A 25,205-nucleotide genomic window follows, 5' to 3' on the forward strand; every position below is an offset into this window, starting at 1 on the left:
AATTCAGCACATGCGCCAGGCAAGGGATGTGCGTCAAACCGGCTAGTCTGGTGGACACCTGACCATATGGGGAGGGTGTACAGGGACTGTGGGTCCCCCTTCCCCTTTTCCTAGGTCCCCTATCCTTGTTATAGGGCCCCATTCGTTTGGGTTAAGGTTCTGGTACGTTGGGGGTTAATGGTTGCATCCTGCTGGCAGGAAGGGGCGTGCTGCTGAGTGCCCTTTATAAGGCTCTGCGTCCCCTCCCTCTTTGCAGAAGCGCTGTGTGACTGGTAAGACCAGCGTTCCGTCTGAAAAGAGGCATGGATCCCCTGAGGGATATGTTTATAGCTCGCATGGCGGAGGGGGGTGAGGACTGGCTGCGCTCATTTCTCTGCAGCCTCGGATCCCCCCTGCCGTCTGCCCCTGGCCTTGCTGTGACCGCCGGCGGCAGTTCTGAGACGCCCCCTGATTCTGGAGCTCATTCGGGGGGTCGGCGGTCTTCCCGCAATAGCCGCCCCCCTGTTAGACTGGGGCATAGCCCTCCCCCTTCCTCGCTGCGTACCTTAAGCACTGTACGTGCAGCTGTGATCCCGGCTGGCCAGCGCTTCTCTGCTGTGCCGGCCGTAGCTCCGCCCCTTCCGGTTTCGGTATATGTGCCGGCAGTGCGGCGTGAACTTCATGATAGTAGTATGGGGGCGAATGTCAGCAGTCCTCCCTCTGGGGATTCGCCACCTAACCCTCCTAGTGCTCAGCCCCCACCTCTCCCAACCCCCCCTGCTGTTGCTGAGCAAGGGGTGGACGTACCCACTATGTCATCTGCCCTGGTGGGGGGCATTATGAACTTGCCTGCTGCTGTGGGTGATAATATGAATGCTCCTCAAGTAGCTGCTGCAGGGGCTCCTGTCCAGCAGCCTCAGGCCACCCCTTCTGTCACTAGGCGGTCACGCAGGCGCAGAGTTGAATCGGATTTATCATCCTCCTCTGTTCAGAGCCGGAGGCGGAGTCGGCGGGGATCACGTAGGCGTCAGTCCCGTCGCCGGTCTGGCGATTCGCGGTGGAGTAGACGCTCCAGATCTTCTAGGTGGCGGTCCCCATCCTCCTCTGAGGGGTCCTCCGCTGCTTCAGGAGAGTCTGGTCGGGTTTTGCACAAGACGCGCAGGAGGCGGATGCCTAGCCATTCTTCCAGGGTTGATAGCCTGGTTCCAGTGACCTTACCACAACCTGAAGTTGCTGCGCCGAATCCTGTGTCGGAGCAGATTCCTTCTACGTCCGGTGAGTACCAGTTCACGGGGGCCTGGGGATCGGGCAGTGGGGGTTCTGATACAGCAGCGTTGTTAAAAGCGCTGTTGGAGAAGTTTAGTCAGCCCCCGCTAAGCCAGCCTACCCCCCCACCTCCTCCCCCGGTCAAGCCGGTGCCAGCATTAGCTAGTGTTTATAAGGATTCTTGTTTCTGTGGAGTTAGCTCGCTAGGAGCCCATTTAGAAGAGGCGGTTAGGGAGAAGGTTTGGTCCAATCAGTATATAGATATCTGGTCCCTAGTATCTGTGGACCAACACACGGTGGATAAGGAGAGGCGCTTCCCGGAGAAGCCGTATGAGCGGAGGCCGAAAGTGGCGAAGACAATTAATAATTGGTTGCAAGCCTTTTCGGTTTTGGGTTGTGTCATGGGTCAGCGCCACCCCGAACGCTGTTCGGAATTGTTTATATACCAGGACGTCATTTACAGCGCTTATAAAAGCCACGGTGGCTCTGCATGGTGGCGTTTTGATGAGGAGTTTAGGCGCCGCTTAGCATTGCAGCCGGACTTGGGTTGGGGTGTTAAGGCTACGGATGTCTGGCTTAGGTTGATGGTACGGCAGAAACCTCCCCCCTTTTCGGGGGTGGCCGCTGGACCAGGGGGGTCTTCTTCCCCGGGCCCGGTGGCCGTCCGCCGACCAGGGTCATGTTGGTTGTTCAATGAAGGTAATTGCAGGTTTGCGGGGTTGTGTAGATTTAAGCATGAGTGCTCCGCATGTGGTGGCCCCCATTCAGCCAATAAGTGTTCCCGCCCTCCCATTAGACCCCCCAAACCGGGCGAGCAGGGTTTGCTTAAGAACTCCGGTGAGCGTAGCAGAGATGTCCCCCTGGCTAGACAGTTACCCCAATAGGCAGGCGGCCGAGCAGCTGAGGGCGGGGTTTTCAGAGGGGTTCTTTATTCCGTTTATTTTGAGTCGTTGTCCGGTCTTGTCAGATAATCTGAGGTCTGCTCGTGATTTCCCAGATGTTCTCAGGGAGAAAGTTGTCAAAGAGGTGGAATTGGGGCGTATGAGGGGCCCGTTTATTGAGTTACCTTTCCCCAACCTGAGGGTTTCTCCGCTGGGGGTGGTCCCTAAAAAGGAGGCGGGTAAGTTTCGGTTGATACACCATCTGTCTTATCCCAAGGGCTCGTCTGTGAATGATGCCATTACCCCGGAGGATGCGTCAGTGTCATATGTGTCATTTGACAGGGCAGTAGAGTTGGTCAGGGAAGCCGGTAGGGGGGCTCTCTTGGCAAAATCAGACATAGAGTCGGCGTTCCGCCTCCTTCCGGTTCACCCTGATTGTTTTCATTTGCTAGGTTGCCGTGTAGATGGTTTGTTTTACTACGACACATGTCTCCCAATGGGGTGTTCTATATCGTGTCATTATTTTGAGATGTTCGGATCCTTTTTGGAATGGGTTGTTCGTTATGACACTGGGTCAACATCTATTTTACATTACCTAGATGACTTTCTGTTTGTTTCCCCCGGTCCGGTGGGCGGTTGTCGATTCCTGTTAGACAACTTCTTGGCGAGGATGTCTCAGTTTGGGGTTCCCATTTCGGTTGAGAAAACGGAGGGTCCGGTGACATGTTTGTCTTTCCTGGGGATTGAGATTGACACGATGGAGATGGTCTTTAGACTTCCCGACGAGAAGCTTCAGAAGCTTCTCAGCTTGATTGACGGTTTCCTAGCCGTTAGGAAGGTTACCCTGCTTCAGCTTCAGTCCTTGTTAGGTCTTCTGTGCTTTGCGTGCAGAGTGATGCCCATGGGGCGGGTTTTTGCACGGCGTTTGTCGTTGGCTTCGTGTGGTGTCAAAGCCCCTAGTCATCATATCAGGCTTACTAGGTCCCTGAAAGAGGATTTAAAGGTTTGGAGATCTTTTTTGCTGGCTTTTAATGGGCATACGTGTTATATGTCTAAGGTGGTTCCTAACTCAGAATTGTGTCTGTTTTCCGATGCCGCGGGATCCTGTGGTTTCGGCGCCATTTTTGGGAACGAGTGGTGTGCTGCCTCATGGCCGGTGTCGTGGTCTTCCTCTGGGTTGTGCCGTAACCTCACGTTGCTAGAACTGTTCCCTATTATTGTGGCGGTAGAGCTTTGGGGTAGGAGTTTATCCAATTGACATGTTTCGTTTTGGACGGATAATCTGTCGGTGGTCTATGGTATTAACAGTCTTTCTTCCTCTTCCCTCCCGGTTTTGTCATTGCTACGGCATTTGGTGCTTAGGTGTCTCGAGTTTAACATCTATTTCAGGGCTCGTCATGTTCCGGGGGTAGAGAATAAGATTGCTGATGCTTTTCCCGTTTTCATTGGCAGGAGTTTCGGTCCCTTCACCCGGAGGCAGATCTGGAAGGCAAGGAGTGCCCGCAGCACCTATGGCTCCTGGTGGACGACAATTAATGCCGCTGATTCAGGCTTCGGTTTCCCCTGCAACTTGGCAGGCGCATGGTAAGGCGTGGGGGGACTGGGAGAGCATGGTGGGAGGGAGAGATGTGGCGTCCAGTGATGATCTCCGCCTTGAGGTAACAGTTAAATGGTTGTTGCAATTGCGCGCTAGCGGGGTGTCAGCTTCGATGGCGCAGCGTAGATTGTCAGGGGTTGCCTTCCATTTTAAGTTGCGCGATTGGCCGGATGTTACTAGGAGATTTATTATACGCCAGGCTCTTCGGGGGTGGAGGAAGGAACTTGTATACCGTGAATGTAGGCGTCCGGTATCATTTAACCTGTTAGGCAGACTGATTGCTAAGCTTTCTGACGTCTGTCGGTCCCTGTTCGAGGTTGCGTTGTTTTCTGCTAGTTTCAGTATAGCATTCTTTGCAGCGTTACGGATAGGCGAGCTGGTTGCTCCGTCTGGTAGCAGACCAGGTGGCCTTTCTTGTGCTGACGTGGTCCTGGGTAACGGCGCATTGAGGATCAGGGTGAGTCGCTCCAAGACGGACCAGTTTGGTAGCGGGTCATGGATCCCCCTTCACCCGGTTCCCGGTGTGTCATGCCCGGTGCGGCTGACGTCTAGTTATAGCTCCATGCGAGGTCCGGGACATAACTTTTTGGCGCATGCTGATGGCTCCCCTCTGACTAAGTTCCAGTTCACTTCGGTTTTTAAGTCATGTCTGGAGTTGTCTGGTATGAATCCCAGGGAATTTGGCACTCACTCTTTTCGAATTGGGGCGGCGACGGAAGCCGCTAAGGCGGGTTTGCCAGAGTCTGAGGTTATGAGGATAGGTAGGTGGAAGTCTGCTTGTTTTGCGCGATATATTAGACCGGACCTGTTATAGAACAGTAAGAATGGAAAGAGACCGGGTATATGTGTTTAAAAAAAATATATATATATATAAAATAATAATAAATAAAAAAAAAATAAAAAAAAAATATGCATGTTTCGCGGTTTTAATGGTTGTTTCTTCACAGGCGCAGTAGGTCCGACGGTGTGGATGGTGGGTCATTCCTACATTTTCTGGGCAGCGCAGAGAGCCGAATGTCGACCCGGCGGGAGATCCCTGGGCTTCAGTGATGTGAGAGTGTCGTGGAGGGGGATCCGGGGCCTCAGATGGTCCCAGCTGTTGCCACAGGTGGTGGAAATTGGCACGCAGGCTATTGGTCCTGTTGTGTTGGTGGTCCACGCGGGGGGCAACGACATCGGGTCAGTGCCGTTGCTTGAGCTCTTGACGCTCATGCGGGCTGATTTGGAACGTTTTCCATCTTTTTTCCGGGAGGTCATCTTAGTCTGGTCAGAGATTGTGCCGCGGGCGGTATGGCAAAATGGTAGGGATGGTGAGGCCATCGAGAAGTGCAGGCGGACGGTGAATGCTCGCATGTCCCGTTTTGTTAGATCCCGCGGGGGAGTAGTTGTTCGTCATCGGTAGTTGGAGGGGGACAATAGATCATTGATGAGGCCGGATGGTGTCCACTTGTCCGATATCGGCCTGGACATTTTTCTCTCTGGTATCCAGGACGGGATTGAGCAGGCCATGTTCTTGTTGGGTAGTGGTCGGAGCCCCGTGTGAGGTTGGGTCTCCTCCGTGGCGGCTGGTAAAGAGAAGTTGGTTACTGAGCAGGTGAACTGGCGTCATCCGCCCGCTGGGAGGCCAGCGGCTGGCGGATCGCATGGGCTCAGCTATGGTTATGCCGTTTAAAGAATTAGCTGTGGCCGACTACCACCCAACAAAATGGTTAAATAAAAGTTATAAACGTGACAAGGTTGTCTGTGTCATTTGTGGTGGGAGGGCATGTTGGGGCCAAGGGTTAGATGGTTCCCTCACCCCCTCTCCTTTCCTGAAAGTGACTACCAACAGTCTGGTGGACACCTGACCATATGGGGAGGGTGTACAGGGACTGTGGGTCCCCCTTCCCCTTTTCCTAGGTCCCCTATCCTTGTTATAGGGCCCCATTCGTTTGGGTTAAGGTTCTGGTACGTTGGGGGTTAATGGTTGCATCCTGCTGGCAGGAAGGGGCGTGCTGCTGAGTGCCCTTTATAAGGCTCTGCGTCCCCTCCCTCTTCCTCTTTGCAGAAGCGCTGTGTCCCTCCCTCCCTCCCTATTGTTTGGATACAAGGTTTATGTTGGTGGGTTTTTGGTCATGTAGGTCTTGTTAATTGGGGCATCCTATTAAGTCACAGCTGGCGGCTGGTAAAGAGAAGTTGGTTACTGAGCAGGTGAACTGGCGTCATCCGCCCGCTGGGAGGCCAGCGGCTGGCGGATCGCATGGGCTCAGCTATGGTTATGCCGTTTAAAGAATTAGCTGTGGCCGACTACCACCCAACAAAATGGTTAAATAAAAGTTATAAACGTGACAAGGTTGTCTGTGTCATTTGTGGTGGGAGGGCATGTTGGCGCCAAGGGTTAGATGGTTCCCTCACCCCCTCTCCTTTCCTGAAAGTGACTACCAACAGTCCCAGAGCTGCAACGAGATTTCGCCCATTATCGCACACCACCAGGCCAGGCTTGAGGCTCACCGGCAGCAACCACTCGTCGGTCTGTTGTTCTATACCCCGCCACAACTCCTGTGCGGTGTGGGGCCTGTCCCCCAAACATATGAGTTTCAGAATGGCCTGCTGACGTTTACCCCGGGCTGTGCTGAAGTTGGTGGTGAAGGTGTGTGGCTGACTGGATGAGCAGGTGGAAGAAGAGGAGGAGGAAGCAGAGTAGGAGGAGGAGGCAACAGGAGGCAAAGAATGTTGCCCTGCGATCCTTGGCGGCGGAAGGACGTGCGCCAAACAGCTCTTCGCCTGGGGCCCAGCCGCCACTACATTTACCCAGTGTGCAGTTCGGGAGATATAGCGTCCCTGGCCGTGCTTACTGGTCCACGTATCTGTGGTAAGGTGGACCTTGCCACAGATGGCGTTGCGCAGTGCACACTTGATTTTATCGGATACTTGGTTGTGCAGGGAAGGCACGGCTCTCTTGGAGAAGTAGTGGCGGCTGGGAACAACATACTGTGGGACAGCAAGCGACATGAGCTGTTTGAAGCTGTCTGTGTCCACCAGCCTGAATGACAGCATTTCATAGGCCAGTAGTTTAGAAATGCTGGCATTCAGGGCCAGGGATCGAGGGTGGCTAGGTGGGAATTTACGCTTTCTCTCAAATGTTTGTGAGATGGAGAGCTGAACGCTGCCGTGTGACATGGTTGAGATGCTTGGTGATGGAGGTGGTGGTGGTGTTGGTGGTACATCCTCTGTTTGCTGGGCGGCAGGTGCCAACGTTCCTCCAGAGGCGGAGGAAGAGGCCGAGGCGGCAGCAGCAGAAGAGGTAGCAGGGGAGCCTGAGTGAGTTCCTTGTTTTTAAGGTGTTTACTCCACTGCAGTTCATGCTTTGCATGCAGGTGCCTGGTCATGCAGGTTGTGCTAAGGTTCAGAAAGGCTCTGATGGCACAGCTTGCAAACCACTCGGGTGTTGTCGTCAGCACATTGTTTGAAGAACTGCCACGCCAGGGAACTCCTTGAAGCTGCCTTTGGGGTGCTCGGTCCCAGATGGCGGTGGCCAATAGCAGACGGACTCTCTTGGCGGCGGGTGTTCTGCTTTTGCCCACTGCTCCCTCTTTTGCTACGCTGTTGGCTCGGTCTCACCACTGCCTCTTCCTCCGAACTCTGAAAGTCAGTGGCACGACCTTCATTCCATGTGGGGTCTAGGACCTCATCGTTCCCTGCATCGTCTTCCACCCAGTCTTCCTCCCTGACCTCCTGTTCAGTCTGCACACTGCAGAAAGACGCAGCAGTTGGCACCTGTGTTTCGTCATCATCAGAGACGTGCTGAGGTGGTATTCCCATGTCCTCATCATTAGGAAACATAAGTGGTTGTGCGTTAGTGCATTCTATCTCTTCCACCCCTGGGGAAGGGCTAGGTGGATGCCCTTGGGAAACCCTGCCAGCAGAGTCTTCAAACAGCATAAGAGACTGCTGCATAACTTGAGGCTCAGACAGTTTCCCTGATATGCATGGGGGTGATGTGACAGACTGATGGGCTTGGTTTTCATGCGCCATCTGTGCGCTTTCTGCAGAAGACTGGGTGGGAGATAATGTGAACGTGCTGGATCCACTGTCGGCCACCCAATTGACTAATGGCTGTACCTGCTCAGGCCTTACCATCCTTAGAACGGCATTGGGCCCCACCAAATATCGCTGTAAATTCTGCTGGCTACTGGGACCTGAGGTAGTTGGTTCACTAGGACGTGTGGCTGTGGCAGAACGGCCACGTCCTCTCCCAGCACCAGAGGGTCCACTAACACCACCACGACCATGTCCGCGTCCGCGTCCCTTACTAGATGTTTTCTTCATTGTTACCGTTCACCACAATAAGAAAAAAATTATTTGGCCCAATGTATTGAAATTAAATTCAGGCCTTTTTTTTACAGGCACCTAACACTATCTGGCTATCTATTTAGGTACCGTATTACACTAATACAGGCACAACAGTAACGACAGATGTAGCTGAATATAAATTGTAGGCCTAGTATTTAGGCGCTGGATGACAGGTATCCCTTTTACGGACAGAATTAGACTTGGAGATGCACGGTAGCGTGTGAAGTTATTGAGGATGACCCTATCCACACCTTCAATCTAATATACCCTTTTATGGATAGATTTAACCTTGGCCTGATAGTAATTCCCTAAATTTGTGGTTTCTGCTCTAAGTTGGGAATTGTATTTCAACCCAGAACAAAAACTGTGCTTTGGCAGACACTAAATAGATTGACCAGCCACAGCAGTATCAACAGATTTAGCTGAATATAAATTGTAGGCCTAGTATTTAGGCGCTGGATGACCGTTATACGTTTACGGACAGAATTAGACTTGGAGATGCACGGTAGCGTGTGAAGTTATTGAGGATGACCCTATCCGCACCTTCAATCTAATATACCCTTTTATGGATAGATTTAAAGTTGGCCTGATACAGCAGAAACCACTGATTTAGGGAATTGCTAAGTTGGGAATTGTATTTCAACCCAGAAGAAAAACTGTGCTTTGGCGGACACTAAATGAATTGACCAGCCTCAGCAATAAACACAGATTTAGCTGAATATAAATTTTAGGCCTATTATTTAGGCGCTGGGTGACAGGTAGGCCAAGGGACATATTTGGCCATCCAAGTCCCCTGTGGCCGCCGGCTTCTTTTTCGTAAAAAAAGAAAGACGGATCACTTAGACCGTGTTTGGATTTCCGGGAATTGAATCTTATTACGGTCCGTGATCCGTATCCCCTTCCTTTGATTTCTGATCTATTTGATCAAATTGTCGGTGCCAAGGTGTTCTCCAAGTTGGATTTAAGAGGAGCCTATAATTTGATCAGAATAAAGGAAGGAGATGAGTGGAAAACAGCCTTCAATACACCAGAAGGTCATTTCAAGAATCTTGTCATGCCCTTTGGTTTAACTAATGCGCCAGCGGTCTTTCAGCGATTTGTCAATGATATTTTCCATCATTTAGTGGGAAGGTTTGTTGTTATTTATCTTGATGACATACTAATTTACTCACCCGATTTGAAGACCAATCAGGATCACGTGAGACAGGTGTTGTCGATCTTTCGGGAGAATAAATTGTATGCAAAATTGGAAAAATGTGTATTTGCTGTCCAGGAGCTACCGTTTTTGGGATACCTGCTTTCTGACTCTGGTTTTCGTATGGACCCCGAAAAGGTCCGGGCAGTACTGGAATGGGACCGGCCTGAGAATCAGAAAGCTCTGATGCGTTTTTGGGGTTTTACCAATTACTACAGAAAATTAATCTTGAATTATTCCACCATTGTAAAACCTTTGACAGATATGACTGAAAAAGGCGCCGACCTCTCTGTCTGGTCGGATGAGGCATTACAGGCCTTTTCTGCTATTAAGAAATGTTTTGCGTCTGCTCCCATTCTGATGCAACCTAATGTGTCTCAATCGTTCGTCGTGGAGGTGGATGCATCAGAAGTGGGGGTCGGAGCAGTTCTGTCGCAGGGTCCATCCCCTAGAAAATGGCATCCGTGTGCTTTTTTTCTCAAAATAACTCTCCGCCGCTGAAAGAAATTATGATGTAGGAGATAGAGAATTACTGGCCATTAAATTGGCCTTTGAAGAATGGCGTCACTGGTTGGTAGGGGCTACTTATTTTATTACGGTATATACTGATCACAAGAATTTGGCTTACCTGCAGTCTGCTAAGCGCCTGAATCCTAGACAGGCTAGGTGGTCGCTGTTTTTTACTAGGTTCAATTTTGTGGTCACCTTTCGCCCTGGGGTTAAAAATGTCAAGGCAGATGCGTTGTCACAAAGTTTTCCTGGGGGGAGTGATTCGGACGGACCCTGCTCTGATTTTGGCTGATGGGGTGGTGGTTTCTGCTCTGTATCTCGAGTTGGAGATGGAGGTGTTGCGGGCCCAGGAGGAGGCTCCTGATTCCTGTACTCCAGGCAAGTTGTTTTATTCCTGCTGAACTGCGATACAAGGTGTTCAAGGAACATCATGATACGGTCCTTGCGGGACATCCTTGGAAGCAAATCCACCATAGATCTTATTTCCCAGAGATTCTTGTGGCCAGGGTTGCGCAAGGGTGTGGAGGGTTATGTGGCAGCTCGTGAGACCTGTGCACAGGCGAAGGTGGCTCACACTAGGCCTTCAGGATCCCTTCTTCCTTTGTCCATCCCATCTCGTCCTTGGACGCATTTACCGAGTTCCTCTGGGAAAACTGTGATTTTGGTGGTAGTGGACCGCTTCAGTAAGATGGCCCACTTTGTACCGTTACCTAGCTTGCCCAATGCCAAAACTCTCGCTCAGGTTTTTATCGATAACATTGTAAAACTACATGGCATTCCCTCTGATGTGGTGTCTGATAGGGGGACGCAATTAGTTTCCAGGTTTTGGAGGGCGTTTTGCTCTTGTCTGGGAATTCAACTGTCTTTCTCTTCGGCTTTTCATCCCCAGTCGAATGGTTAGACAGAGCGCACTAACCAAAACCTGGAGACCTATTTGAGGTGTTTTGTTGCAGAGAATCAGGATGACTGGTCTTCGTTCTTGTCTCTAGCCAAATTTGCCTTGAATAACCATAGACAGGAGTCCACTGATAAGTCGCCATTTTTTGGCGCATATGGTTTTCACCCACAGTTTGGGTACTTTTTCTGGGACTAGATCTTCTGGAATGTCAGAAGAGGAGAGATTCTCTTCCGCCTTGTCATCTATGTGGCGGAAGATCCAAGTTAATTTGGAAAAGATGGGTGAAAGATATAAACGGATGGCTGACAGGAGACGTATGACTGGTCCGGACCTGTGTGTGGGTGATTCGGTGTGGTTGTCCACTATAAACATTAAGCTCAAGGTACCATCTTGGAAACTGGGTCCAAGATTTATTGGCCCTTACAAAATCTCTGCTGTGGTCAAACCTGTGGTGTTTCGTCTGGATCTTCCGCAGACCTGGACGATCCATAATGTGTTTCACAGGTCCTTACTGAAGAAATATGTGGAACCTGTGGAACCATCTCCATTGCCACCTCATCCTCTCCTGGTGGATGGCAATTTAGAGTTTGAGATTTCTAGGATTCTCGACTCGCGTGTTCTTCGTACCTAGTGCACTGGAAGAGATACGGTCCTGAGGAAAGAATGTGGATTCCGGCTTCTGATGTTAGTGCTAGCCGCCTGGTGAGGGCCTTTCACAGGGCACACCCGGAGAAAGTTGGTCTGGGGTGTCCAGAGGTTACCCATAGAAGGGGGGGTACTGTCACGCCTTGCCCTGTGAATGTACAGAGATCTGCCAGGCTGGCTACACATGTTTGACTCATCTATTTGTTTTGGTTTGGGTTTGAGCTGGATCCACCTTCCCTCAGGTGTACTGGGTTGATTGTTAGCGAGGCTATTTATTCCTCCTTCTCCCAGTGGCCTGTGCGGCTTATAGTTCATTCCTGTGGGCTTTGGATGTGTTGTGGATTGTCTGCTCCACCTCAGCTCAAGATAAGTCCTCTCTGTTTCTTCCCTTGTTGTCTTTTGTCTAGGCCTCTAGGGAGACGCTTGCCTTCTCCTGTTTGAGGAAGCAGATCGCCTCTTCCCCGTTTCCTACTGCTCAGGGTTTAACCAGGGTATATAGATGTAGGCACGAGAGCATGTGCATATCCACCATAAGGGTATGCACATGTGCACAGCAGTATAGGGAAAGGTTCAGGGATCATTAGGAGGTGACCCCTTTTCCCTAGCTTTTGGGCCTAGTCTATTGTTCTGTTTGTTTTCCCTGTGTTTGGTTATTTCCCTGCTTACATACCTTCCGTGACACCGGCTTCCAGCAAATACTAAGGGGCTCTATATACCTGTTTCCACAAAATACTGATAGAGGAGATTGATATACCAGTTTCTACAAAATATAGATTAAGGGCCTGCGATACACCGGCTTCCACCAAATATTGATTAAGGTGTTTAATATACCTGTTTCCACAAAATACTGATAGAGGGGATTGATATCGCTTACACCACATATTGAATGAGGCCTGCGATGCACCAGCTTCCACCAAATATTGATTAAGGGGTTTTATATCTCGGCTTCCAGCAAATACTCATTAAGGGATTATATACTGTATACCTGTTTCCATAAAATCTTGATAGAGGGGATTGATATACCAGTTTCCACCAAATATAGATTGAGGCCTGCAATACATCATCTTCCACCAAATGTTGATTAAGGGGTTTGATAACCCAGCTTCCAGCAAATACTCATTAAGGGGTTCTATATATCTGTTTCCACAAAATACTGATAGAGGGGATTGATATACCGGCTTCCACCAAATATAGATTGAGGCCTGCGTAACATCGGCTTCCACGAAATATTGATTATGGGGTTTGATGTCCCGGTTTCCAGCAAATACTCATTAAGGGGTTCTATATATCTGTTTCCACAAAATACTGATAGAGGGGATTGATATACCGGCTTCCACCAAATATTGATTGAGACCTGCGATATACCTGCTTCCATAAATACTGCTCTTCTATAGAGAGTTTGTCACAGGGTCATTTTGAAAATGACAGGCAGAGGAAAAGGCAAGCCATTTCGCAGGGGTGGTAGGGGTCGGGCAGGTGTACCAGGCCGGAGCCTAAGTGGGAAGTTGGAGAAGATGCGTGCGATTACGTCAAAGGACGCACCAGAGTTGGTTGAGTGGCTCACTCAGCCTTCCGATTCTGCTCCCTCCTCATCCTCTGTATCTGCACCCTCCTCACTCTCTGCTGTGTGCACCCCAAAAGACACCACCACCACCATAGCCCCTCCACTCAAGTCAGAAGAATTATTTTCCCATCCATTCCCAGACATTACCAATGGGCAGCCATTCTTAGCATCGGATCAGGAAAAGGAGGTAGCAACAGCCGCCACCCAGCGGTCTGACAGTACCCAGATCAGCCTAAGGACAGAGGTCCCCACTGTTGCTGCCTACTCCAAAATCTCTAATGTCAGTGGTGGTGAAGGTGACTGGATGGATGTCACGTGGGTGCCCACAATATAGTAAGAGGAGGGAAGTTCAGAGGGAAAGACAGAGCAGCAGATAGGGTAGAAGTAGGAGAAGCATTCAGAATTCGCATTGCACAGGAGGCAAAAAGCAGACTGCAAATGTATCTGGAGCGAGCCATCCACCATGCACGGTCACTTCTGGCGCTCCCAGGATGCCAGCACATGGAGCCACAGTGTGGGCTATTTTTAACGTGTCAGCTGCTGATAATAGTGTTGCCATCTGCAGCCTGTGCTGTCAACGCATAAGTCACGGTAAGCCCAACACTCACCTAGGGATGACAGCCTTAAGAAGGCACCTGGCCTCCCATCACCGAGCACAGTGGGAGCAACAATGTCAGAACCCACAAAGCCACACTCCCGGCGCTCCACGTCCTGCCTCTTCTCCTTCTCTTCTCTCCTCCCATTTGTCCTCCACTCCACCTTCCACTGTGCCGTCGTGGCGTTCATCTGGCAAAAGGCAGGCTTCAATGGCGCAAATGTTCGAACGTAAAAAGTTGATGACGCCGGATAACCCTCTTGCCTAACGGCTGACCGCCGGCTTGTCGGTACTGCTAGCCCGCCAACTACTGCCATATAAACTGGTGGACTCGGAGGCCTTTAGAAAATTTGTGGCCATTGGCACACCGCAACGGAAGGTCCCCGGAAGGAAATATTTCTCCCAGAAGGGCATCCCAGAGCTATATAGCCATGTTCAGCAGGATGTGAATATATCTCTGGCACACAGTGTCGGTGCTAAGATACATCTGACCACAGACACGTGGTCTAGCAAACACGGGCAGGGAAGGTACATAACTTTTACTGTCCACTGGGTGAACCATCTGACGGCTGTCAAGCATGTAACCGTGGCTCCCATGTGGATTTGGTGTTACTGCCATGGATTGCATGCAGGCCTTCCTCTTTTTATCCTCCTCCTACTCCATCCTCCGTCTCCTCCTCGGCTGACTCCTCCTGTTTCACTGCTACTGCCTCTTCCGCTGCACCCCCCCCCAAGCTCCCCAGAACCTATTTGACGTGCCAGGTGAGATGTTGCCATGCTGTGCTGCAGCTGTTGTGCCTGGAAGCCAAGAGCCACACCGGTCCTGCACTGCTTTCATCTCTGCGGTCACAGGCCGATCAGTGGCTAACCCCGCTCAATTTGACAGTTGGTAAAGTAGTGTGCGACAACGGTGCCAATCTGCTGAGCGAGCTGAAACAGGGCAAAATGACACACGTGCCGTACATGGCACACGTCCTGAACTTAGTCGCGCAGCGATTCGTTGCCAAATACCCCGGGGTCCAGGACGTCTTGCAGCAGGCCAGGAAAATCTCTGGCCATTTTAGAAGATGGCCTTGGCTCGTCTTGCTGATGTTCAGCGGTGACACCACCTGCCTGTCAGACGTCTGATTTGTGACAGCACGACGCACTGGAACTCCACCTTGTATATGCTTGATAGCAGCAACGTGCCGTTAACGACTACCTGTATGAACTCTGCAGCAGGACAGTGGCTGCTCATGTGCGACGCATGGAGACTTCTGCGGCCATTTGATGAGATAACCAAACTTGTCATCCGCAGCCAGGGCACCATCAGTGACATCGTACCTTACACCTTCTGCCTGGAGCGTGCATTGGATGAATTCCCGGGGGGGGGGGGGGGCTACACCATCTGAGACAAGTCAGCAGGAGTCTGAAGAGGAGTCAGAGGAGGATGGTGGCGGGGGGAATAGGAGGAGGAAGAGTAAGAAGAGCAGGCTTCGAGGGGGACATTAAACTTTTCAGGGATCCCTGGTGTTGTCCATGGCTGGGGGAAGAGACCGAGGACGACATTCTCCTGGACGACGAGCAGGAGCCAGGGCGCTCCACCGCTTCCAATTTAGTGCAAATGGGGGCCTTCATGCTCCAGTGTTTGAAGAGGGACCCCCATATAGAAAGCATAAAAGGCAAGGACTAGTACTGGGTGGCAATGTACTTAGACCCCCAGTACAAACACAAAATGCCGGACATGTTACCAGCATCACAGAAGCTGTCAGAATGCAGCATTTCCAGGCCTTGATGCGAGAGATGCTGCATTCTGCTGTTGCGGGCGCTGGCAGAGGAATTTCCACCCACAGTGAAACAGGTGCGGGTACCAATCCTACCACGCCTGCAAGAAGAGGGTGGTTTGAAGATGTGTTGGTCACTTCGAATATGAGATCATTCTTGCAGCCAACCTATCGACAGCCGCCCTCCGGATCCAGCCTCAGGGAACGCCTAGACCGACAGGTGTCCGACTACATTGGTTTAACAGCCGATGTGGACGCTCTGAGAAGCGAGGAACCCCTGGACTACTGGGTGTTCAGGCTTGACCTGTGGCCAGAGCTGGTACAATTTGCCATGAAACTCTTGGCTTGCCCCTCGTCGAGTGTCCTGTCCGAAAGGACGTTCAGCGCAACAGGGGGTATTGTGACCGATAAGCGCACTCGCCTAGCTCGCGACAGTGTGGACTACCTCACATTTCTAAATGAATGAATGAGGCATGGATCTCGGAGGAATTTAACACCTGTGACCACCACGTGTAATTGAATTTCCTCATGCCAGCCCACACATATTCGCCACCACCCAGAACAAAGAATGGTCCTTGTCTTATGTATATACAGCGGCATAAAAGGCCTTTTCTGTCAGGTGAAAGCCTAATTTTGGGGCCTGTACTGGCCTAAAGTAAAATTTGTATCCAGTGACCGCCTAATGTACCTCCAGCCACATAATCACAAGTTCTTTTCTGTCAGGTGAATGCCTAACTTTTGGGGCCTGTACTCCCGTGGCTTAAAATAAAATGTATCTAGGCTCCAGCAGGGCACATTTTTTAGAGTTTCCTTTTAAGACGCATAAAAAAGGCCCCTGATTAAAATACATATTTTTTGTGGGAATTTTTGCCAATGATTCGATGACCTGAAGGTTTTTCAGGTTCGCCAGCCATAAAAGTCAATGCGGCCCGTCACGAACGCGCGGTTCGCGAACATTTGATCGCGAACGAGCATTCGCTAACCGTCCCAGCCGATGTTCGTCCATCACTAATGAGGACTAAGTTTCCTTTGGAATATGAGTTGGGCTACTACTGTATCATTAGAGGGGATTATTGTTATGTCAGGCCTTTTACTCCAGTCACATCCAGAGCTGTTTTTACAATTTTGCTGTTACGTGATGTCATGTCTTATACTCCAGTCTCCTCCAAAGCTACGTTCACAATTTAGTTTTTTCTTCATGCCATTCAAGCCATGAGAAAACAGGTGGACATAATACTGTGGGCAGTGTTGTGGAGGTAATACTGGTACCTGAACTGTAATCCCATCAGATCTGTACTCGTAGTAGAGGGAGCGGGAGAAAAAGTCCATGAAAGCCTAAAAAAGAGACAACATGGTGGTGAGATGATGAGAGCGATAACATCACACAGGTTCTATCTACAACTGATAACAGATAACACGACAAGACACAACGTCACCCATATACCGGCTAGTGCAAGGGGATACCAGGGGTGCACACACCCTGATGATGATGAGGGTTATAGTGATAGTGGTGATGGTAATTATCATAATAGTGAGGGTTGTCGTGATGATGATTATAGTGGTGATAGTACTTTTGATGATAATTATGACAGTGATGTTGATGATTATAGTGAGGAATGATAATTATACTATGATGATAGTGATGTTGGTGTTTATAGTGATGATGGTGATTATAATGTCACGTGCTTTCCTGTCCATGCTCTGGTGACGAGCCTGGCCTCTTTGTCGCGGCGCAGTTTGGGTCGTTGCTCCATTACTTTGGCAATCGGTCCCACTGACATTTGGCCTGGTCAGCCTATCAGGGAGCGGGCGTAAGCCGTGTACCGGGGTGGGCTCCCCAGGATACAGCGAAGTCACAAACGAGGAAAGCAACTCAAACACCAGTTTTTCCAAAACCGTATTTTTACTTAAACATGGTCATGAACGCGACCACAGATGCATATAAATTTACATACACCCAGCCAGGGGCTGGGGCCCTTGTGCTGTAGAGCGTGGCATCCTCCGGTGGATACTGGAGGTATAAGCGGTAAATTTAAATACTGGCGGGCTCAAATAGACCAGCTGTGCCTTACCTGTTATTACCCGGTTATTATTATTTGGGTGCGTAATGCAGGCTAGACTGCTTACAATCTTATTATATTCTATAGTATTCCCCCCAATAACTGATCAGATAGCATGTGCCTTTAGTAAACACCAGCTTGGCTTGAGTTCGTTGTGAAGCTTTAATCACAGTCCGTACCAAATTCCTCTGCAGCATTTCCTTTTCTGGAATGGATCCAATATGGGCCTTGGTGTACCAGATGAACGGTCTTAACTAGCTGGTCCAGAACTTTGAAGAAAGGGTTCAACACCAAGAGACCACTTAATCTCCACCCTTAGTGGAGCTCCTCAAACCCCAAGTTAAGTTGCCTGATCACTTTGCAGGTGATGGGAAGCAATTTGTGTCTTTGCGGAAGTGTTATAAATGATACTTTTGTCTCAGACCTCATTCTTCAGCATCTGAACTACAGAGGGTGAGGATCGTTATTTTTTTCCTGGAAGAGGATCCTCAGGAATGGACCTTCTCTCTTCCCTCTGACTCTCCTCTGCTGTCATCGGTATATATATTTTTTCTTCTCTGCTCCTGACAGAATCCCAACTGGTCTCGTTCAGCAGGGATAGAGACCTGTAGAGAAGTATTATGTCAATTTCCAATAATGTTGTGTCGCCACCAATTGGAGTAACCCAGCCCTGATATGTCGATTGTGCCATGGTGTTTCTGACATAGTCAAGGACAGACGACTTTAGGGAATGCAGAAGACAATATTCCTCCACACCTGTTGCTTATTCCAGTCCAGATTTGCCATCCAGCTTTTCCAAGGTGTCTGTTTCCACTGATGAACCGATGCAGCTGAGAGTTACCAAGTTTCCTCAAGACAGAGAGAACTTCAGGAGGAAAAAAGGATTATGGGGGACATTGTAGATGACATTTATCATGTGCAACGTTTCCAGATGTCGCAAAAAAGTTGCAACCTACACCAGGACGAATGGGGACCCAAATGTTTCAGTACTTGTCTATGCTCCTTGATAATCTCAATGTGGAGATGGGACGGGTTCCTGAATACATCAGAGACTTTGGGAATGTTCTGATTCTCTTCTGGCTCCCGGATCATACGATTGCACCACTGACTTATTGCCCACGGTTAAGTAGGAGGATCTATAATCTCTCTGGCCTGGACGCCAGGGAATAAGGCATTATATTCAGGGAAGTTTACTGACGGGTTACTTTTAGCCCTCTGTCTCCAATGGGGCTGGGTTTTTCTTTGTCAGTAAACAAGATGGTGAATTCAGACCTTGTGTTGATTATAGCTCAACAAACCTTTTGCTATTAATTCCAGAATTGTTAAACCAGATTCTGGGGCAGGCCCGCTTTTGGGATCCGCAGTACTGGCAGCGCTCTCACTCTGGGATCCGCAGTACTGGCAGCGCTCTCACTCTGGGATCCGCAGTACTGGCAGCGCTCTCACTCTGGGATCCGCAGTACTGGCAGCGCTCTCACTCTGGGATCCGCAGTACTGGCAGCGATCTCACTCTGGGATCCGCAGTACTGGCAGCGCTCTTACTCTGGGATCCGCAGTACTGGAAGCGCTCTCACTCTGGGATCCGCAGTACTGGCAGTGCTCTCACTCTGGGATCCGCAGTACTGGCAGCACTCTTAATCTGGGATCCGCAGTACTGGCAGCGCTCTCACTCTGGGATCCGCAGTACTGGCAGCGCTCTCACTCTGGGATCTGCAGTACTGGCAGCGCTCTCACTCTGGGATCTGCAGTACTGGCAGCGCTCTCACTCTAGGATCTGCAGTACTGGCAGCGCTCTCACTCTGGGATCTGCAGTACTAGCAGCGCTCTCACTCTGGGATCCGTAGTACTGGCAGCGCTCTCACTCTGGGATCCGCAGTACTAGCAGCGATCTCACTCTGGGATCCGCAGTACTAGCAGCGATCTCACTCTGGGATCCGCAGTACTAGCAGCGATCTCACTCTGGGATCTGCAGTACTGGCAGCGCTCTCACTCTAGGATCTGCAGTACTGGCAGCGCTCTTACTCTGGGATCCGCAGTACTAGCAGCGATCTCACTCTGGGATCCGCAGTACTGGCAGCGATCTCACTCTGGGATCCGCAGTACTGGCAGCGCTCTTACTCTGGGATCCGCAGTACTGGCACAAAGCTTGCCAGTATTATTTTTTGTTTTCTATTGGCTGGCAGCTTACTATGACATCTGCTGCCAGCCAATAGCAGAACGTCATAGGATCAAGCCCCACCCACCAACAGGAAGCTAGTGTAGACTCAGAGCAGGCCGGTTGCTCCTACCCCCCCATCCTGTTCTCTGACTCCCCATAGTAGTATTACTGATTAACCCCTCCACTGCTGTCCCTGGATGGCACCTACTTCTCCAGGCTGCCTGTGAGGACCAGACATCAGCTGTCTACAGGAAAGGTAAGTGTTTGTGTGTTGAAATAGGTGTATAACTATGTTCATGAGTGTGTATATATATGTATGTCCATGTATGTGGTGAGCACGTGTATGAGTGTGTCCATGTATGTGGTGAGTGCGTGCATGAGTGTGTCCATGTATGTGGTGAGTGCGTGCATGAGTGTGTCCATGTATGTGGTGAGCGTGTATGAGTGCGTCCATGTATGTGGTGAGCACGTGTATGAGTGTGTCCATATATGTGGTAAGTGCCTGTATGAATGTGTCCATGTATGTGGTGAGCATGTACAAGTGCGTCCATGTATGTGGTGAGTGTGTATGAGTGCGCCCATATATGTGCTAAGCGCATGTATGAGTGCGTCCATGTATGTGGTAAGTGCCCGTATGAGTGCGTCCATGTATGTGGTAAGCGCATGTATGAGTGCATCCATGTACAGTACAGACCAAAAGTTTGGACACACCTTCTCATTCAAAGAGTTTTCTTTATTTTCATGACTATGAAGGCATCAAAACTAGGAATTAACACATGTGGAATTATATACATAACAAACAAGTGTGAAACAACTGAAAATATGTCATATTCTAGGTTCTTCAAAGTAGCCACCTTTTGCTTTGATTACTGCTTTGCACACTCTTGGCATTCTCTTGATGAGCTTCAAGAGGTAGTCCCCTGAAATGGTCTTCTAACAGTCTTAAAGGAGTTCCCAGAGATGCTTAGCACTTGTTGGCCCTTTTGCCTTCACTCTGCGGTCCAGCTCACCCCAAACAATCTCGATTGGGTTCAGGTCCGGTGACTGTGGAGGCCAGGTCATCTGGCACAGCACCCCATTACTCTCCTTCATGGTCAAATAGCCCTTACTTTCAAAGTTTTCCCAATTTTTCGGCTGACTGACTGACCTTCATTTCTTAAAGTAATGATGGCCACTCGTTTTTCTTTACTTAGCTGCTTTTTTCTTGCCATAATACAAATTCTAACAGTCTATTCAGTAGGACTATCAGCTGTGTATCCACCTGACTTCTCCTCAACGCCACTGATGGTCCCAACCCCATTTATAAGGCAGGAAATCCCACTTAGTAAACCTGACAGGTCACACCTGTGAAGTGAAAACTATTTCAGGGGACTACCTCTTGAAGCTCATCAAGAGAATGCCAAGAGTGTGCAAAGTAGTAATCAAAGCAAAAGGTGGCTACTTTGAAGAACCTAGAATATGACATATTTTCAGTTGTTTCACACTTGTTTGTTATGTATATAATTCCACATGTGTTAATTCATAGCTTTGATGCCTTCATAGTCATGAAAATAAAGAAAACTCTTTGAATGAGAAGGTGTGTCCAAACTTTTGGTCTGTACTGTATGTGGTAAGTGCCTGTATAAGTGCGTCCATGTATGTGATGAGCACCTGTATGAGTGCTTCCATTAAGTTGCGGGGGGGGGGGGGGCCATACAAAAATTCGCTGGTATATATTTATGTGTGCAAGCAGTTTATTACTATTAGCCTTTGTCAGCTACTAGTCTTGCGATCTAGAAACAGTTGGCTATTTCGCTTTCCTACCTTTGATTTTTAATGGGAAGGGTGCGCCATGTCATGTTTTGCCTCGGGCAGCAGAAAAGCTAGAATGGGCCCTGTTCTGGTTGCATCGGCCCTGTTCTGGGGGCATCGGCCCTGTTCTGGGGGCACAATGGTTTATTAAGCTTGACCTCAGGGTTGCTAATCATCTCATTCATATTAAGTAGGGGATGAGCGGAAGACAGCATTTTTTATATCTGGTCGTGCCTTTTTGTTTAAGCAATGCCTCTCTTAAAGCATTACATTTTCTTGGATTTGAAACCTATTACCGCAAGTTCATTAAAAAAAATTATGGTAATAGCTAAGCCTCTCACTGACATGACTAAGAAGGGGGCAGATCTACTTCATTGGCCATCAGAAGCAATTGCAACCTTTGATTTATTGAAAAATTATTTTCTGGAAGCCCCTGTTGTGATCCAGCCAGAGCAATCTAATCCATATGTGGTTGAGGTTGAATCCTCTGAGGTGAGTGTGGGAGCTGTGTTGTTCCAGGGAACATGTTCACATACTCCTCTTAGGGTACTTTCACACTAGCGTTATTCTTTTCCGGCATTGAGTTCCGTCCCAGGGGCTCAATACCGAAAAAGAACTGACCAGTTTTATCGTAATGCATTCTGAATGTAGAGCAATCCGTTCAGGATGCATCAGGATGTCTTGAGTTCAGTCTTTTTGCCTTTTCAGGATGGAGATAATACTGCAGCATGCTGCGGTTTTATCTCCGCCCAAAATTCCGGAACACTTGCCGGTGTCATCCGGCAAAACGGATTATGTGCTTTTTTTTTTTTTTCTCGTAGGTTTTCTCCGACTGAAAGAAATGATGACATTGGTAACAGAGAGCTCCTTGCTATTAAGTGGGCCTTTGAAGAATAGCATCACTTTCTGGAGGGAGCTCAACATCAAGTAGCGGTCCTTACTGATCACAAGAATTTAACGTTTTTGCAATCGGCAAAATGTCTGAATCCTAGACCGGCTCTATTTTTCATTTAATTAAATTTTTTCATTACATTTAGGCTTGATTAAAAAAATATTATGGATAATGCCTTGTCTAGGAGTTTCTGTGCCGGTCATTCCCCGAATTCCAATCCAGAATCAATCCTGCCTGAGGGAATTCTCATTTCCACTATCTTCTCTGATTTGTCATCTGAGATCAAAAACAGGACCTACCTAAAGGTAAATAATTTTCCAGAGCCAGTTCCATCTACGCCTCCTGGGGGCGAGCTTCGAGATTCAGTGTTAAGTTGGCACCCAGGGATTTCTAGCACAAAAAGACGTGTATCTAGGTATTACTGGTGGTCTGCTTTGGCGGGAGACATTTCTTCATACACATGTGCTTGTGAGATTTGTGCTCGTTCAAAAAACCCCAGTACACGTCCTGCTGGTGAGCTTTGTCCTTCAATCTCATTTTAGGTTACCAGATTCATATAAAATTCAGAATGTTTTTCATAGGTCTTTACCCAAGAAATATGTCACTTCTTTAATACCTCCTCGAAAACCTCCTACTCCTGTTGAAGTACAAGGGGAGCTGAAGTATAAGGTCTCCAAAATATTAGACTCCAGGAAGGTGCGAGGTACTGTACAGTACCTGGTCCATTGAAAAGGTTATGCATGCTGATAAGCTGATCAAAACGTTTCATGAAACTTATCCTGATAAACCTGTTCCTTTGGTTAAGGGTCCAGTGATCCCTCGTAGAAGGCGGTGGGGGGGGGGGGTACTGCCATGTACTTGCCTGTCCATGCTCTGACGGTGAGCCCAGCCTGTCTGTTGCGGCACAGCTGGGGTCATTCTGTTGCTGTGGCAAACAGCCCCTCTGACAGTCGGTCTGGTTGACGTATCTGGGACGCCAGGCCAATCAGGCTCGGTGTCAGCGTCACTTGCTTCCCGTCAGTGGGAGATTTAAACAGGCAGCTCGTGGCAACAGATGCCTGTGATTCATCCTCCTGCCTCACAAACCTTGTGTAAGGGATCGCTCTCTCTCAGGGGGTCGCAATCACAGACTTCTTGTCTGACAACAGGGTTCAAGTCCAAATGGTGCTTTATTTTGGCACTTCAGCACCATCACACACATAAACACCTGCCTGTCTGGGCTCTACCCAATACACATGTTGTCTCTACCTCACCTATAGAGCTCCGTTCAGACACAGGATTAGATCCGGCTTCCTCAGCCATATACCGTCCAGCAGCCTCCAGGTTGTTACCACACCAGCACCCTTGGGGGGAGATGGTCAAGAAGTCCTCCTGACTCTGACCGTGCAACCCTCTTTCCGTAGACGTCGCTGGGCCCCCCAAACTTCAGGCTTTACAAAGCCGGCTCCCCTCTCTCAGGCTTCCTCAGCCTTTCTCTCTCCAAGTCATACACAGAGGGTTGTTTTATGCCTCCTTGACTACAGCACCAGGCCTCACCTGAGATCACCTCTGGCAAAAGACAATGCATGTAGTGGAAGGGTGTGGACTGACAGATCCCACTGCCAAACCTATCACCCCAGTCCACATGAAATCCAGCCCACAACAACATCTAGACAAAACTATCTCAGCAAACTACACTTTGCTGAAACCACTGCAGGTTTCTGGATTTCAGTTATCTCACCCAGCTGAGGTATCTGGGTGGGATATACACACCTCCCAGCACTTATACTGTGCACATCACCACACTTGTTATACTGGTTCTCAGAATTGCTGGATTACTGACCCTCTGCTAGTTTTGAGACCTTGCTTCTGAATACTGATTTAGCCTTTGACATTACCTCCTGGTTTTGACCTTGCTTCATTGTTGACTCTTCACTTGTTCAGTTGTGTCTGTATGTGCCTTACCTGGTCAGTCTGTCTCCCCCCTCTCCTCTTCGTAAGGTCCCGTGCATTTAGTCAGGTTAGGGACCGTCGACTAGTTGGGGACCATCATTTAGTGCCAATCGTCCAAGGTCCAAGTAGGTAAGGATAGTGGTGTGGGTACAGGGCTGTACTATTCCCTACCCAACATGACATATAGCATATTGATAGTGATGATTATATTATGGTGATAGTGATGTTAGGGATTATACTGATGACGGTAGTGACTTTGGTGATTATAGTAATCATAGTCATGTTGATGATGATTAAGAGAGGAATGTTATTATAGTAATAAAGATTATGTATATTATTCTGATGGTAGTGATGATGGTGGTTATAGTGATGATTATTGTAATGATTATGTTGGGGGTTATATTGATGATCATTATAATTATGATAATAGCAAAGCTGATTTTCACTAAAGCCTTCTGCCTACAGCTGAATTATAAATCCATGTTCTAGGAATCTATAATACAGACCTCATAGAAATCTATGGCACCATAATGTGCCTTCACATGACTCTGATTTCATACAGAAACATATGCCATGTGCCATCAGATGTCATATTACGGAGGTATTCTCGTGAAGTGACCATATGGCAGCACATGCAGTGCCTGTGCCCCTGGCAGCCGGGGCCCCCTGCTCCTGGGGGGGCCCACTGTGCCCGCTCACTCCTGCAGCTGTGTCCTGCCTGTTCTGAGTTCTGGGGCCGCTTACCCCAGCAATGCAGACAATTTTCGCCATGTGCACTGCTGGGGTAAGCGGCCCCAGAACTCAGAACAGGGGAGATAGAGTTTCGGTAGATGATCGATCCTATGCTAGAATGTAGTTGTTAGAAGGAGGTCTGTGACATCACTGGTCACATGCTCCTTCATGGTCACATGACAAACCCTGACGGCAGCAGCAGCTTGTGGAAGGAGGAGGGGCTGTGTGTGCCTGCAAGAGGCAGAGTGAGGTCAGATGTGCTGCTGGAGAACCAGAACTTCGTGGGGGGAAGCATATGGAGCTCATATATGAGGGGGGCAGGTGGAGCTCATATGTGAGGGGGGCAGGTGGAGCTCATATGTGAGGGGGGCAGGTGGAGCTGAGATATGAGGGGGGCAGGTGGAGCTGAGATATG

The 25,205-nt window shown here is 49.2% G+C and overlaps 2 protein-coding genes across 3 annotated transcripts in view; one reads left to right on the forward strand and one right to left on the reverse strand.

Moving 5' to 3' along the window:
- The window catches only part of LOC120988987 (very-long-chain 3-oxoacyl-CoA reductase-B-like), a 156,017-nt gene that overhangs the window by 6,971 nt on the left and 123,841 nt on the right, over positions 1-25,205 (reverse strand). Inside the window, exon 12 of the mRNA XM_040416830.1 lies at positions 16,495-16,560. Within this exon, the coding sequence (XP_040272764.1) occupies positions 16,495-16,560 (66 nt within the window). The remainder of the gene's footprint in view (positions 1-16,494; positions 16,561-25,205) is intronic.
- On the forward strand, positions 855-5,257 carry LOC120986584. Of its 2 annotated transcripts, XM_040415245.1 has the most exons (3): positions 1,130-1,254; positions 3,579-3,710; positions 4,671-5,257. In XM_040415245.1, exons 1-3 carry the CDS (start codon positions 1,149-1,151, stop codon positions 5,123-5,125), a joined length of 693 nt encoding a protein of 230 aa, XP_040271179.1. In that variant the 5' UTR covers positions 1,130-1,148; the 3' UTR covers positions 5,126-5,257. The 2 variants fall into 2 exon arrangements, with proteins under 2 accessions (XP_040271178.1, XP_040271179.1); XM_040415244.1 differs by lacking the exon at positions 4,671-5,257 and having other exon boundaries at positions 855-1,254; positions 3,579-4,582.

This window comes from Bufo bufo, chromosome 1, assembly GCF_905171765.1.
Source record: "Bufo bufo chromosome 1, aBufBuf1.1, whole genome shotgun sequence".
Lineage (NCBI taxonomy): Eukaryota > Metazoa > Chordata > Amphibia > Anura > Bufonidae > Bufo > Bufo bufo.